Source organism: Danio aesculapii, chromosome 16 (assembly GCF_903798145.1).
Source record: "Danio aesculapii chromosome 16, fDanAes4.1, whole genome shotgun sequence".
Lineage (NCBI taxonomy): Eukaryota > Metazoa > Chordata > Actinopteri > Cypriniformes > Danionidae > Danio > Danio aesculapii.
Window position 1 is genome coordinate 32,461,790 of NC_079450.1, and position 16,396 is coordinate 32,478,185.

The window sequence follows — 16,396 nt, forward strand, 5'->3', positions numbered from 1 at the left end:
TTTTAATTCACAATTTATTATGTGTACCTTTATTCCTTTTTCAGTACAGTTTTATTACAGACAAAACCATGCTGTAAGGACACATCTATTTTCCCTTTGTGAAAAACTCATTGCAAATCATAGTGACACAGGCGATCAACGTGACATACTCCTGAAAGTCCACAGAGCCATCAGCATTTGCATCCAGATCCTTGAATATCTTGTCCAAAGCTGCCTTATCTGAACTTTTCTTTATCAAACACAACACACACAGAAAGTGTAATTAGTACAATGGTGTGCTTATATATTAGTCTTAGTCCATAGTATATTTATTATCAGATTTAGTTTAAACAATAACATTAAATTAAGATTTTAAAATAAAAATGTCAATGGCATAAAAAACATTTTTTATCTGGTCAATCTATGACAAAAATTGTGCAGTATCTCACCCCAAGGATGTCACCCATCTCTGCAGTGAGCAGGTCTTTCAGCTCGCCTTTAGACAAGGTAAATTTGTCACCCTCCTTTCCTGAGTATTTGTGGAAGGTTGCAATGAGCGTGGCCATTGCTTGCTGGATAGCTGCAAAATTATTGTGCAAACAAAATGAGTATGCTATAAATAAATGTAACAAAACAATTTGGTCACATTTTAAAGGGGATCCACTATGCAAAAATCTTAAAGACAGTTGTGTGGCAACAATGTGTGAATATAGCCAGCCCCGAATGACAAATAATAATTTATTCATTTTCTTTTCAGCTTAGTCCCTTTAATAATCTGGGGTTGCCACAGCGGAATGAACCACCATAAATAATAATAATTATTTATATTTGTTATAATCACACTTGTTAAAAACAGTCTGGAGAAACACTGTGATTGACATTCTCGCTTTCTAAGTGTTATCAGAGGGGGAAAGCCCACCCACTAGTGACAATCTCTCCTTCATTAGCATAAACAGCCCAGAGTGAGAAGCAGCCATCCACCATTAGAGATTTGCGCCTAATGTCAGTGACTAACAGGTTTTATAAATGTTGAGTTTTAGGAAATGAACACCATGGTCTATACCTTTTTCTGAGCCACTTCTTTTGACATTTTCAGTTTTTTTTTCACAGAGATAACATTAGTCCTGTTCTGAATCTGATGCATAGGCATTTGTTAGAGCCATAAAGAGCACTAAGAGATTTGTAATGTTTTTGTATATTATTATATTATTGGGGAGACGATCGCGAATTGGGGAATCACTTTTTAGGGTTGAGCCCTATCTGTGCACGTGCCTGTGTGAAAATGTAAAGTCTGATACGAGAGAATAAATACAACACTGATAGATTTTGTTTTAGAAACCACCTAAAGTTACAAATAATGACACATTTTATCAGTGACCATGTGGTAAATGTTAATCCACCATTTACACTTTAAGAAGAGAGGATAAAAGACTTCCAGTGGGTTAAAGTTCACTATGAAAATAACTAAAGCCATTCACCATAAAGCCGGTGGGACGGAGTTTGCCACATCTACACATTTTAAGCACGAGATGTGTTCTAACGTTATTTAATTCTTCATTTAATCGCCAGGATGCTGTCAGTCATGCGAAAAAGGGCTTGCATTCACTGAGATTTAACTATTGCAGCTCATGAAAAGACCGGTATTGCTATTAAGATGACGTATATGCAAATAATAAGTTTTATGTCAATATTGATATGTGCAATATCAGACACTACCTGTGAGAACAGAAAAGTTGTTATCGTTAACTCAGTTCATTTCATTCATGTTAAGCAGTCTGTGTAGGGCTGGTGGGTGCATGCAGATTATTATTTTTTGATTGTTGGTTTTGATTAATGCTGATTTCAAGTGCAATAAATCTTTTATATAAAACTTGTAGTAACGGTGCTCATAATTGTTGGTGGGTGCGCCTAAATTTAGGCTGGTGCGCCTACATTTTTGAAGTTAGGAGCACCGGTGCTACCAAGAAAAAAATGTTAATTTCAAGCCCTGATCATACTTTAGTAAGTGCTATTGAACCAACACAATCTCACAGCAATTTGTAACTTTTTGATTTAGTGGCTAATTCTTATGAATCTATACGATCTAATTCGTACAATTTAGTATGATTTGCTCATCCCCCAATGACGGTTGGGTTTACGGGTGGGGTTAGTTGCCACGCCTCCTTTTTTAAATCGTACAGTTTCATACAACTGAAAATTCATACGACATATAAATTAGCCACTAAACTGACAAAACGTAAAATACTTACAGTTTCTCGTGAGATCAGGCTGTAGTAAACAGTTAATATCTTAATAATAGGGTGGTATAAGCCAGTAGTAAATGGTGTGAATTGTTACTTTAACTAAAGTGATTTCATCGATTCTTATTGTTTACAACATACAAAATTAAAAATAGTGGACATGTCAAAGGTGCACATATATGGAATATCACGCCCAGAAACTGCATAAAACACAGAAGTTACAGCAAGAGATGAAATAAAGGAGAGAAGATGTGGACCTTCACTGTTAGAAGAGTGGAAGATTTCAGAAAAGGAGGGATAAAAGCTACTGTTTCACATATGAACAAATGATGGCCAACACAACAAACAATTAAGACAGAAAGAGAGAGACCTACTCAATTGTATCATCAATCATTTACAGTATTTGAGTAAATGCATAAATATATATATTAAAGATATTTTGGTTACTTTATTGTTTGACTGAGTATGAAATATAAAAGCAGTGTTTACTTTCTATTTAACTACATACTGGAATGAGATTTGGCACTCCAGCACAGTTGTGATGTGTAATCCAATTCTTGTTACATTTTGCATGGCACTTTATTTCTGCTATAGAATTAGCAATGTCATCCAAAGTGCATCAAATGTAATATATTTTATCTATCTACATTTTACTCGCATACATAAATCGAACAAAGTGACTGGTGGAAACAGCCATGAAAGCGTACTGAACTGAACCGTACCGTACTTTACCACACGGTAGGGCTGCAGACCGTAACAAGGCTTAAACCAGCAAATCCAGTGCAAGTTAATTTAGTTATATTTTTCTGTATATCCATCAAAGTCTATTGAAAATAACCTTTTGGACCTTTTTGTTGTTGAAGTCTAGTGTATTTTTAAGCCTATTTAATACACGTTAAAGGGATTGTTCACTCAAAACTGAAAATTCTGTCATCATTTACTCACGTTTCACATGTTCTAAACCTGTTTGACTGTCTTTCCTCTGTCGAGCACAGAAGAAGAAGTTGTGAAAAAAGCTGGAAATGGTAACCACTGATTCCACAGTATTCATTCATTTTCTTTTTGGCTTAGTCCCTTTAATAATCTGGGGTCGCCACAGCGGAATGAACCGGCAATTCATCCAGCACATGTTTTACGCAGCGGATGCCCTTCCAGCCACAACCCAACACTAGGACACACCCACACATTCTTGCACACACTCACATACACTACTGCCAATTTAGCTTATTCAATTCACCTGTACCGCATGTCTTTGGACTGTGGGGGAAACCGGAGCACCCATAGGAAACCCACAAGAACACGAGGAGAACATGGACACTCCACACAGAAATGCCAACTGACCCAGCCAGGGCTCCAACCAACGACCTTCTTGCTGTGAGGCGATCTTGCTACCCACTGCGCCACCGTGTCACCCAAAACAACTACTATGCAAGTCAACGGGTACAGGTTTTTATCTTTCTTCGAAATATCCTCTTTACGAAGAAATAAACTAATCAAAGTTTATCTATTTCTAGTACATAGAGAGTAAATCCTCAGATTTGGGTGAACTATTGCTTAAATTGCTGCTTTCTCATGCATGTAATTGTGTTTATTTTGTTATTGGGAAGAAAACACAGTACATATTTACATAGTTTGTTAGTGACCTTCTTGCTGGGAGGCGATTGTGCTACCCACTGCGCCACCGTGCCGCCCCTCCACAGTACTTGTTTTTTAATATTATAGAATGGTCAATGCCTACTGGATTCCAGCTCTCTTCAAAATATTAACAGAATAACGACAGTCATACAGGTTTAGAGCCACTTGATTAAATAGTAAATTGTCATTTTTGGGTGAACTATTCCTTTAAACACCTAGTGTTAAAATAAAACACTCCAAGATACTCCAGTACACCACGATTTTTTTTGAAGTGGCATTAAAATTGGAGGAGTCATTTTCACAAATGACAAGTTGGCCATCAAATCAGATTTGAAAAGTAAAAGCTGCAAGTGTGTAAGTAATTTAAACTCTTAAAATGCACTAGTAGTGCTGCACGCATTTTAAACAAACAGAAAAACAGAAAATAGAAAAATTGTCTTACCTGACATGGTGTTTCTGGCTGAAGAAAAAACTAAGCAAGTGAACAGCGAGTTGAACAATGAGAGAACAGGTTGGGTGAACTGGCTGAGAGAGGTTGAGTGTTTTATAAAGTAAAACAGCCACACCCACAAATTCCATCACCCCAAACATTCTCAACCCTTAACAAACAAACACACCTACATTTATATAAACCATACAAACTCTTTGTTACATCATTATTTCTTTTGCACACACACAAAAATAACTGGTGGTTGGCATCTCCTCCCTTATTAAAATAAAAAGTATTATTTTAAGTTTATTTTATGAAGCATTTAAATAGTGTTGAAGTACATATTTAAGTGCTTCATTTAGCAAGTTTACTAACATATATGTACAAATAGTATAGTATGTATGCTTGTAAATGTAGTATGGAAAACATTTGGGAGTAAATTGGTTCGTTTCATATTTAAAAGTACTTTAAATGTGTGCTATGAGTGTAACAGTGCACTTTAAGTGCACAAGCAGTACACAATTACGCTCTTCATTCCAACTGCAAGCAAACATTTGAGCTTTGCATTGCTATAATTTAATAACAATTTAAATATACTTGGTGCAAAATTTGTTTTTCCAAAGTAGCACACTTCAAGTTAACTTTTCATTAACATATTTAACTAAGGTAAGCTTTAGTTAAACTATTATTTAACTAAAACAAAAACTAAGAGCCAAGTAGCTTACGGCCATTCCAGCCTGAGCATGACTGATCTTGTCACATCTCGGAAGCTAAGCAGGGTTGCTGGTTAGAGTCCCGGCTGGCTCAGGAGGCATTTCTGCGTGGAGTTTGCTCAGGTTTGCCTGTAAGTAAGTAATTTTCATTTATATAGCGCATTTATAGTGTGTTGCCATACACCCAAAGTGCTTCACAATCATGAGGAGGGGAGGGAAAGTATATACCTATACACTGACAGTATAGAGCCCCCTTCACTTTACTGGGGCATAAGGACTCACACAGACCGCAGGTTGAGGGCCGCTGCTGGCCTTACTAACACCACTTCCAACAGAAACCTAATTTTCTCATGTGGTCTTCCATCGAGAAACTAACCAGGCTCAGCCCTGCTTACTTCAGTGAGTAACTGGTCTTGGGCGGCAGGGTGATATGGCTGGGGCTGTGATATGAACTGTGGAGTTCACTAATATAGGTGAACTAAATTATCTATATTGGCCATAGTGTATGTGTGTGTAAATGAGAGAATGTGTTTTTCCAGTGCTGGGTTGCATCTGCTGCATAAAACATAAATCAGCCGAAGGATAATTAGTGACAAGTCAAGAACTCTTTTAAGTATATTTCTAATATGTACTTAAAGTACATTTTAGAGTACTATTAGACTGAAAGTCATTCTTCTTTTCGGCTTCGTCTCTTTATTAATCTGGGGTCGCCACAGCGGAATGAACCACCAATTTATCCAGCATATATTTAACACAGCGGAAGCCCTTGCAGCCGCGCCCGCAACCCATCACTAGGAAATATACACACGCACACGCATTCACACACACACTCATACACCACGGTCATTTTTAGCATGTACCACATCGTCACCTTAGAATTATAAGGTTCTATCTGACATTTTTGTCAAAATTTTGTTATTGCCATATTCTTATTGAATGACAACTTATTTACATTATGGATTTTTTTGTAATTATGGAATTATGGAACTTTTTAAAAAGTTGTTTACATTTTAAGACTTTTTATTTAAAAAAAACAAATGTTACACACAAACTCTTTGCTATATGGAATGCAAAAACTTTGAAGCTCAATATCTCAAAATCATTCAGAACGCAGATAGAACCTTATAATTCCAAGGTTCGACTTGTGTGGGAAACCAGGGCACCCGGAGGAAACCCACGCGAACACGGGGAGAACATGCAAACTTCACACAGAAACGGCAACTGAACCCAGCCGAGGCTCGAACCAGCGACCTTCTTGCTGTGAGGCGAACGTGCTAGCCGCTGCGCCTCCGCATTGCCCCCTAAACTGAAAGTATACTTTCTTATTGTTTACTAATAGTACGGTGGAATAAATGTATTTTTCATAAGGATTGTCCTTGTAAAGTCTCTTCCTCAGCTGGTTAAACCAGCTCTAACCGCACACAAACAGACAAAAATGTAGACCTTAGCCTTTGGCCAAATCCATTGTGAACGCCTACACCAACCGTCAATGTGAGCTGGGTGTTTTTGAGAAGCAATTTAAATGTTTACCAATTTAAAGTTTATATGACACCAATTTCAACTAAAAACGGAATATTATGAGTTCTGGCATTTCATTTACATGATAACTGAAAATGAAAACATTTTACACATGAGTTTCAAGGGCTTCAAAAAAACATGGCTATGTTTTTTTTAGGTAGGATGTCTGCAGGTTGCAATCTCTTCAAGTGCATGATTGGAGAGCCTATGGTTTATAGGGATGAGTGAATAAGATAACCAATTCAAAAGATTGTACTATTGTACTATTGTGTCATGTACTATTTCTTTGCATTTACATCATCAACTACTGCCCTGGCATATATAATGCAGCATTTTAGTCATTTAATGGATTCGAGTGAATAAGACAAATTTTGCCAGTTTGGTTGACAAGACATAAACTTCTTTAAGGATCCAAATAATATTTTTAGCACATTATTGTTATGTACATTCCCTGATGCTGCAAAACAGATCTCATGAAAGTTTAATTGAAACTCAAGCTGCAATAAAACATTAATCTTAATCATAAATTAAGACTGATTAACCTGTTTATTAATATCTATAGGCAGACTTGTCCTTAAGACCAGGTATCAACATATCTTATGTGATTTTTCACATGTAGCAGTTCTGACTTACCCTGCTTGTCCATATTAAAAGACAATAGTACAAAAAACCTGTGTCATGCATACCTAACATCTTATGTCTTTTTGAAATAGTTCTGTGAACAGAAAATAATGTTGTAAAAATGGTCTCTGTTCACACCGATCCACAAAAAGATTTAAAGCAGGGATTTGTGTGCCAGGCAAGTATGGGCAATGCTATTTTGAAACACTACATACCTGCACAAACATGCATTCATTTGTTGTTTTGGTTGTCAAGTATTTGCATATTACTGATCGAACATGTAATACATAATGCAGATGCAAAAGGTTTTCCCATTTTCAGGCCCCAAAACAATTGTTATGTAAATGAATGGCTAAACAAGTTTTATATATATTTTTTTTAAATGAGGAAGCAGGGAGAGAAACCACATCAAACCAACTGTGTAAGAGGAGAACTAGTATTTCAAGAGTAGTAGTAACATAGTTAAAGACAGAGCTGGAAAATTACAGGGCTCAGGTAGGAAGAAAGAAAAAACAAAAAGAGGCAGAGAAGATGGCTAGTCTCAATTAACCCCTTTCTTTATGTAATACATTCCAATCAGCTTTGCTTTGCTCTTCTCATGTCTCCACCTTGGTCACATGATACACCTGTGACTTGAGCAGTAATCGGGCTATAAAAGTTAGGCCCGACAGAATTCTTAAAACAGGTTTTTAAAAGCCTGAACCCGTTTACAGCCCAACATCATTCAAATGTGCACATGCATACAGTTCTTTTGCCTTTTTTCAAGAATGAGTTGTTTATACATGTTTTAACATGTGTAATGTATAGGCCACTTAGAAGTTAGAACAAAGAAATAAAATAAGTCCTCTGTAACATCGAAACATCTCAGGACTCTAAATAGGCCTCGGTGCATATACTTAGACTTTAAATTGGCCAACACACCAATAAAAATAAGTTTTTTTTAACAAATTAAATTAAAATAAATTCTAAATATTTGGATATAACGAAATTAAGATAAAGGCTCTGCGGGATTTGTTTCACCCCTTCTGTTCACAATCTGGCCTTAAGACAATGGTGAAGCTGTATAATAGAAGAATAATGCCAACATTAGCCTATATACTCCGACTACATTATGCAGTTTTTGAATTAATTAATATGTAGTTATGATTTGAAAATTCTTTACTCACCACGATTAGGCTTTGTAAACAGGTTTTTATGGAGGAACACTATTCAATCCTGCTCTCACTGATGATGCGTCCAGCAGCACTGAACACTCTTTCACTGCTGCTGCTACTGACCGGGATGCATGGTACTACTGATCTGGCTAATTTAGCAAGTTTAGGGTAGGATTGTTGTTCATCTTCCACCAGCCAAGAACATCTATTCCATTTTCCATGACAGCTGTTTCAATGTTGCAAGTGACTTCTTCATTTTCCCTGTCAACTTGCTGTGTTTTCCCACTACGCAAAATTCACTCTTTCGGACTTTTCAGTCATCATTTGTTTCACCTTTGGGTTTTGATGTTGTAACAAACTATCTGATGCTTTCTCGCGCTAATCAAAATTCATCACAAGACCGTTTATTTACCGCACAAGCCGTAGCGCAAGCCAGAGCCCAGCCCGACCCCATCTAAAATGATAGAAATCAAGCCCAATTAATTACTTTGGGTTCGGGCAAAGATCTTCAGCTCTACCTGTGACTTCTTATATGGAAAATTCAACAATTAAAGGGCCATTAAACCCCCCAATTTCAGTTAAAGTCTACCTCAGAATTTTTTCAAAAAATGCTTCATGGGCGTGGAGCTCTACGAGCAGAGGGAGGAGTGGGCGTTGATGGCAGAGCAGGGGAAAAAGAGCAGAGAGATCAACTGTCAGTTAGCTCACAAAATAAAACACAAACCATGAGGAGACCTATGATTATATAGTTTACAAAGTTAAAATGCAAAGAAATAAACAGTAAGTAATTTAATGCCCTGTTACAAACAGTTAGGTCCATAAATATTTGGACATCAACACAATTCTAACATTTTTGGCTCTTTACTCCTACACAATCGATTTGAAATGAAACAAACAAGATGTGCTTTAATTGCAGACTGTCAGCTTTATTTGTTAAGGGTCCAAAAATAATTGGACAGAATAATAATCATAAATCAATCTTTCACTTTTTAATACTTGGTTGCATATCCTTTGCAGTCAATTACAGCCTGAAGTCAGGAACAATTCAATTCAATTTATCTTTATTTCTATTGTGCTTTTACAATGTAGATTAAGTCAAAGCAGCTTCACATAGAAGATTTTAGCAAACTGAAACTATGTTAGTCCAGTTGTCAGAGTTTAAGTTCAGTTTAGTTCAGTTCAGTGTGTTAATTTTCACTGATGATAGTTCAAACACTGATAAGCAAATTCATTGATGCACAAGTCCCAAACCACGCAAGCCAGCGGCGATAGCTGTGAGGAAAAAACTTCACTAATTGACGAAGTGAATGGAAATACCAGGCTCAGTTAGGCACAACCATTTCTCCTATGGCCAAACTTCTTGTGCAGAGCTGCAGTCTAGGCGCCTGAGGCTGGAGAAAGCTGGACGTCCATCGCGGAAAAGCTACAGGTGGAGGAGGTCACCGGCTGGTGTACAGGCTGGCCCTTCAGGATCAATGCAAAGACTTGCCTGTCACTAGGGTCTTACAGGAATCAGTCTAATACTCTCCACTCCTTCATGACCACCACAGCAGCTGCTCAGAATACGGCCTGGTCCAGGATTATGGAAACCTGGGGAAAATAAAGACTAACATCAGCGCAGATGCCGTTCAAAATATAATGTCTTTTGGGAAGAGTTCCCCGCTCCAGTTGCCCTAAGTAACGCAGACGAACAATCCCTTAGAGGATTTGGATTTCAAAAGCATTTGTGTTTTATGTGTAGGCTAATGGAACACACACATTACCAGACGCTGGGTTTCATCCTTGGTGGTTCTCTGCCAGGCCTCTACAACAACTGTCCTTATTTCCTGCTTGTTCTTGGGGCATTTTTCCTTTTAGTTTTGTCTTCAGCAAGTGAAATGCATGCTCAGTCGGATTCAGATCAGGTGATTTACTTGGCCATTGCATAACATTCCACTTCTTTCCCTTCAAAAACTCTTTGATGCTTTTGCAGTATGCTTTGGGTCATTCTCCATCTGCACTGTAAAGCCCTGTCTAATGAGTTCTGAAGCATTTTGCGTAATATGAGCAGATAAAATTGCCTGAAACACTTCAGAATTCATCCTGCTGCTTTTGTCAGCAGTCACATCATCAATAAATACAAGAGAACCAGTTCTATTGACAGCCATACATGCCCACACCATGTCACTACCACCATGAATGTTAAGAATGTCCCAAACAGTTGTTTTGGCTACGCCTAATGTTTTTGCTGTCTCTCTGATGAGTTTGTTTTGTTTTGTTTCAGCCTGATGAGATGGCTTACTTGAGAGTTGACAGTAACAGATTCCAAATGCAAATAGCACATTTGAAATAAACTCTGGACCTTTTATCTGCTTTTTGAAATGAGGGAATAACCTGGCCATGGAATAGCTCAGAAGCCAATTGTTCAATTAATTTTAGACCCTTAACAAGTGGGAGGCACATATGCAAACTGTTTTAATTCCTACACCATTCACCCAATTTGGATGTAAATACCCTCAAATTAAAGCTGACAGTTTGCAGTTGAAGCACATCTTGTTTCATTTCAAATCTATTGTGTTTGTGTATAGAGCCAAAAATGTTAGAATTGTTATGTCCAAATATTTATGGACCTAACTGTATGTTATTTGTAATTTCATATACACATAACCACAATTTGTTATATCATAATAAAGATAATTATGTTTATATAACCACTATAAATGAGGACTTCTCTCCTCCCGAATCCCCGGGTCTAAATGCAGACACAGTGGATAGCAGTGCAGTAGATCTCTTGCCCTATCTATTTCAATAACCCAGCCGGTTATTCTGAGGATTTTAAACAGGTGCAAACACAGCAGCATGATATAGGCGATGTGTCTAAATTGTAACAAACTCATCTAATAAAAGACAAAGTCCGCCATTTTCCAAATCTTTTCAACTCTTCTGACAAATATGCTTGCTGAAAACCAATATCTTTGCTGTATCGGCCCTGACAGCATCACGGGGAAAAACATGCAACAAACCCCATGGATTATGGAAACAAACACATGCTGTGCGCAGATGCAGTCTCACAGTTTGGTAGGTCTATCATCAGAAAGCACATGCTCTAATAAATAATTAAAAAGCAGGGTCTTCTCATAGGATAAGAAAACTCAGTTATGAATAATAATGAGAAACCGACACGTCATCCCTGGACAGGCAGATCGGCGCTACGTCACCGATTTTGATCCAACCCCAAAAATTATTTTAAACTTCGAAGATGAAATTAGCTGCATGACAAAAGCTTAAAACTATCCAGTTTTCCCCACAATTAAAGCTGAAAGATGCTAATGTTATCTTAACACACACAAATCTGTTAAAATTACAACAAAAAAAAAAACTTTTAACTTCTAACTTTATTTAAGACTCAAAGTTTCAAAAATGCCGTTTAGTCTTCTTGACTAAACGGCACTAACAAACTGTGGTATTATGTAATATTATAAAACTTAATCAAAAGAGTAAAAACAACTATGCAAATATACTTTGAATACACAATTGTGCATTCAGGCTCATGTCAATGAATAAGTTTAGGCCAAATGTAATAAAACTTCTCAATCAGCATAAGTCAAGTATACTTAAATGCAATTTTAAGTATATTTCTATGATGTACCTAAAGTACATTTCATAAGAAGTAATTTTTACTTTAAATTTAGTGTGCTAATTAAAGTGTAAAAATGTAGACCTTAGCCTTTGAGCATATCCCAAAATATGGCCAAATATGAACACATACAAAATTAAGGGACTTTAAGGGAATGCTTCATATGAATTTCTTATTATTAATTCTTACTTTGAATATCTTCAGCCACACTTCAGCTGCCACCTTCAGCAAACCTCCTAATAGGTGCAGCACAATGACTTTTATGAAAATTTATGAGCGTCAGAAGCAGTTGATCTGGATAAAAATATTTGACACTGTGTCACTGCATTCCAAACGACTCAAAACAATATAACCAAAGCGATCTCCATAGTACTGAGCGAGAGCGCTTCTCTTACTGTTTTCTTCTAAACAGTAAAATTCTAAACAGACGCAAGTGCGCTCTGGCTTGAAAAGCGAAAATGCAATGGCAGGTAATGGCAGAGGCAGGTATGGGCAGTATTTATGATACATGTACTTCAAATACATATTTCAAAAACAAAATACTATTTTGTAATTTGTATTTGTAAAGTACTTTGTAAGACGTCTACAGTACATGATGACACCATAAACGTGCAGCCTTTGATGGGTGCGTTCTCAACTATTTGCCTAATCTTGAGATCAAAACAGAAAATTGATGAAGGTGGTCAATGCTTGGAGTATGAATGGAAATTGCAACACACATAGAGAAAATAACAGACAAATAGCAACAAAAGTAACAATCATTGAAAATAGTATACTGCATAATTCGAAGACCAGTATGTAATGTCAGTATAGTGTACAATTTGGCATCAGCATCTTTGCTTAAGAAAAAAGATACTCCAGTCTATACAGTCTGGTCAAAACTCCAGACTACCGTTACACAGCAGCAGCAGGATGTATATGAAGAGTTTATTTGCAAAAACAGATAACTCCAGTTTTAGAGATCATGTTTTATGGCCTGAAAAAAAAAAAAAAAAAACAGGATTTATGGAAATGACTAAAATGAAGATTTTAGTAGTTTTCAGAAATCATGTTTTGCATTAAAAGAATAGAAGATTTTAGCAGTAAAAAACACATATATTAAACACAAAAAATATATATAAGACTGTTAAGAGATTGTTGCAATTTCACTGGCCATGCAATAGATGGAAAGAGTGATGAAAGAGATTATCTTCAAACAGGACTTTCTGTATGAAATTTGTACTAAATGTATGCTAAACTGAAAAAGAAAGTCAGTTTAATGGTAAAGGTAGTGATCCAATAACCATATTGATTGAAGATTTGTGAAGAAATGTCATGCTCCCTTGTAAAATAATTTAGTAGTATTTTCAAAATACAAAATACAGTATTTTATTTTGATACATTAGTGGCTGCTGTATTTTGTCATTTATTTTGATACACGTAAAGCTGAGGTATTTGGTATTTTATTTTAAAATACAATCACACCCTTGCTCTCACAACCATACCTAGTGTGAGTAGGCACACCCTTTGTCTTTCTACACCCAAAGAACAAACTCTGAACCAGTAAAAAGTGCAGAAAGAACCAAATGTTGCTTGACAGGAAGTAAAAAATGCTTGTGCTGTAGGCAGGATCACTGTGTCCAAAAAGACCAACAGAAACCTTTGAATGCCGTTTTAGAAATTGCAACTAAACCCAATGCTAAACACGTTTTACTTGCTTGTAATCTCCGTCTATACAAATTATAGTGGGCTGGATGAACACATTGGATTCCCTGTGTTTAGATGTAGATTTAAATTCCCCAATAAAGTTCCCTCATCTTCCATATTCTCCTGCAAGAATCATGCGCATGGTTAATGCTAACCTAGCTCACTCATCTCCCGTAGCCTCAAAATCTTCTTTACACACTATTTTATGTCCTATATATGTTATTGCCTGACAGAAGACCAGACCAAAGATAAACCAAACAGCATGAGGAACAATGACCCATTTCAACACATTGTTGACGAACTTCTTTGACACCTTTGTTACTAGTCCCATGGGCAACTTGGCATGCTACTCTGGCTTGGAGGAGGACTGCTTCTTCTGGGTGAGAATCATCATTTAGATATACCTGCAAATATTGACTGAAACCCTCACTTGACTTTACAATGCATGACTACAGAGCAGTGCACAAGGAAAGATATAATCCTTGCCATAGGTGGTGTAGTAGTTAACTTCATCCAACATTATAGAGCTAGCAGGAGTAAAAGAGAACTTGACTTGGTTATAACTAACAGAGGTGAGGGTTGGGTCAACAAAACAAACAATCTGAATAATTACTTTTTAATCCCTGTAGAAAATTCCAAATGTATAATATATGGGGATTTTCATCCACTGTGAAGACGTACTATAGTAGAAGTGTGTATTATAGAAGAGTTTATGGATGATAATTAATTACTGTGTCTTAATGATAGAAGAGCCATGGCTGTGATATCCTTTTGTATTACAGGTACAAGCAGGTACTTGCCTATGGGAAGTAAGTGATTACACAATCGGCAGTGATCACTATCATATCTGGACAAAGTTAAGCAATCAAAATATATATTTAGAAGAAATATGAAACCAAAAGACTTACAGGAGAAGCAAAAAAAAAAAGTACTGCAGAGGCTTTTAAAGTAGTGCAGGAGATGAATGGAAGCTAGGGAATGATCCCAAAGATTGAAGGCAAGAGAAGGGATTTCTTCTTAACAATTTGAAGTTGTAGCAGCACCCAAGCAGTAAACAATGAAGTCAAAGTTGAGTTGCTTGCGAAAACATTTGTATGGATATAAAGTTCAACAAATAACTCAAGTAAGGAGCTATCTAAAACAATAAAGATAATTATAGAAAATGAAGATGGATGTTAAAAAATATGGGTGAGAGCCTATTAGATGCTAATTTTACATGGTTTAAACTGAAGAGAGCTTTGATAGGTGTTAAATTACACCTATGGGATGTGTTTAAAATGACTGAATAACTTCTGATGTTGGTAAAAGTGCAATCCTGGTTATTTTTAATAAATTGATACATTTGGAAGTGAGGAAAGTTGCCCACTGAATAATCTATTCAGGAGTACCTGTAGTGAAACGTGGCAAAGCACAAAACAGAGGTCAAATGCTACAGACCAATAACCCTAAAATCTAATTTCAAGAGTTCACACTTAGCTGATGATTAATTATAAGCTTGTTTGGCATGCTGTCCCGGGAGAGAGCCCTGAGCTCATAAGATCCTCGAGCCCGGGGCTCCCTCCCGTTGCAAGGCGAGAAGGGAGTTTGAGCTCAGGTAGATCTCGAGAACTCCCCCGCTGTAATAACCAATGAACAGCCAGTGATTGCTCTTGAGAGATAACCATTTACTAGGAGCATGTCTATAGTGCCGGTTTGGATTAGTCAATTAACTTATGTTGCATGTTTTTTGGACGGTGGGAGGAAACCGGGAAACCCGGGGGAAACCCACGTGAGCACGGGGAGAAAATGCAAACTCCGCACAGAAATGTCTGCTGGTTTGGTAAAGCCTAGAACCAGAGACATTCTTGCTGTGAGGCAACAGTGCTAAGCACTGGGCCACCGTGTCACCCATCTAGGAAGAAGGAGGAGTAGGGGTGGATGGGGGGATTCTTCAAAACAAAGATAGCGGTGGTACGTAACCCAGAGTATTTGTAGTAGCTTAGGAGTCGTCTGATTGGTGCATTGAGAATTGGATAATGCGGATCCAGCCGCTAGCAATCATAAGCACATGATAAGGTATAAGACCCACAATAGACTTTAAGCTATATAGACATTCTCACAAAAAAAGTCAATGATATTTAATGGTAGGGAAAAGCTCACTTTTAAAATCCATGATAAGACATAGGAGATAAAAGTGCCGGATGTAAGTTTTTGAGTCTTCTAAATCATAAAAATGCCATAGCATGAAAAACAATGCTAAAGTCAGTTATTCTTCTTTCAAAAGGTTCCATCTAGGACTGTCTGTTTTTGTTTCGGTCTGTGTAACAAACCCACTGTCAGTTTAGTTATATTTCAGCACCTCAGGTTACCTTGGTTGAAAACAAAGTTTATTTAATTTCAGTCTTAAAGAATGCATGCATGTACAGCCAAAAAATAAGATTTCATGAGACACAGATTAAAAACAAATCCATTTGAGGTGGTTTTTAATTTGCAAATAATATAAATATTACAAAGCTTACATTGCAAGGCTCAATCTTCAGCCACACTCATGGCTGTTGGTATTGTTAATTTGGCGTCCTTCATTTGCGTAGAGTCATCAGAGAGGGTTTGTGTGAATAAAATACAAAATGTTTTGAAATATGAACTGCTGCAATACTCCACTATTGCACTACTGCACTTTTAAAGGTGCTGTGTGTAATTGCTTGACTTCTAATGCATAAAAATACCATAATATGTTTGCAGATATTTAAGAAACATGCCAAGTGAACATTCTTGTTTATCTGAAAAACAATGCTGAACGCAGATATTCTGCTTTGAAAATGTGC

General features: G+C 36.9%; 1 protein-coding gene across 1 annotated transcript; it reads right to left on the reverse strand.

Moving 5' to 3' along the window:
- On the reverse strand, positions 1-4,407 carry LOC130243339 (ictacalcin-like). The gene is made up of 3 exons (XM_056475483.1): positions 4,297-4,407; positions 429-559; positions 1-229 (listed from the first exon to the last, which is right to left on the reverse strand). Exons 1-3 carry the CDS (start codon positions 4,301-4,303, stop codon positions 86-88), a joined length of 282 nt encoding a protein of 93 aa, XP_056331458.1. The 5' UTR covers positions 4,304-4,407; the 3' UTR covers positions 1-85.
- Positions 4,408-16,396: the final 11,989 nt, after the last annotated feature.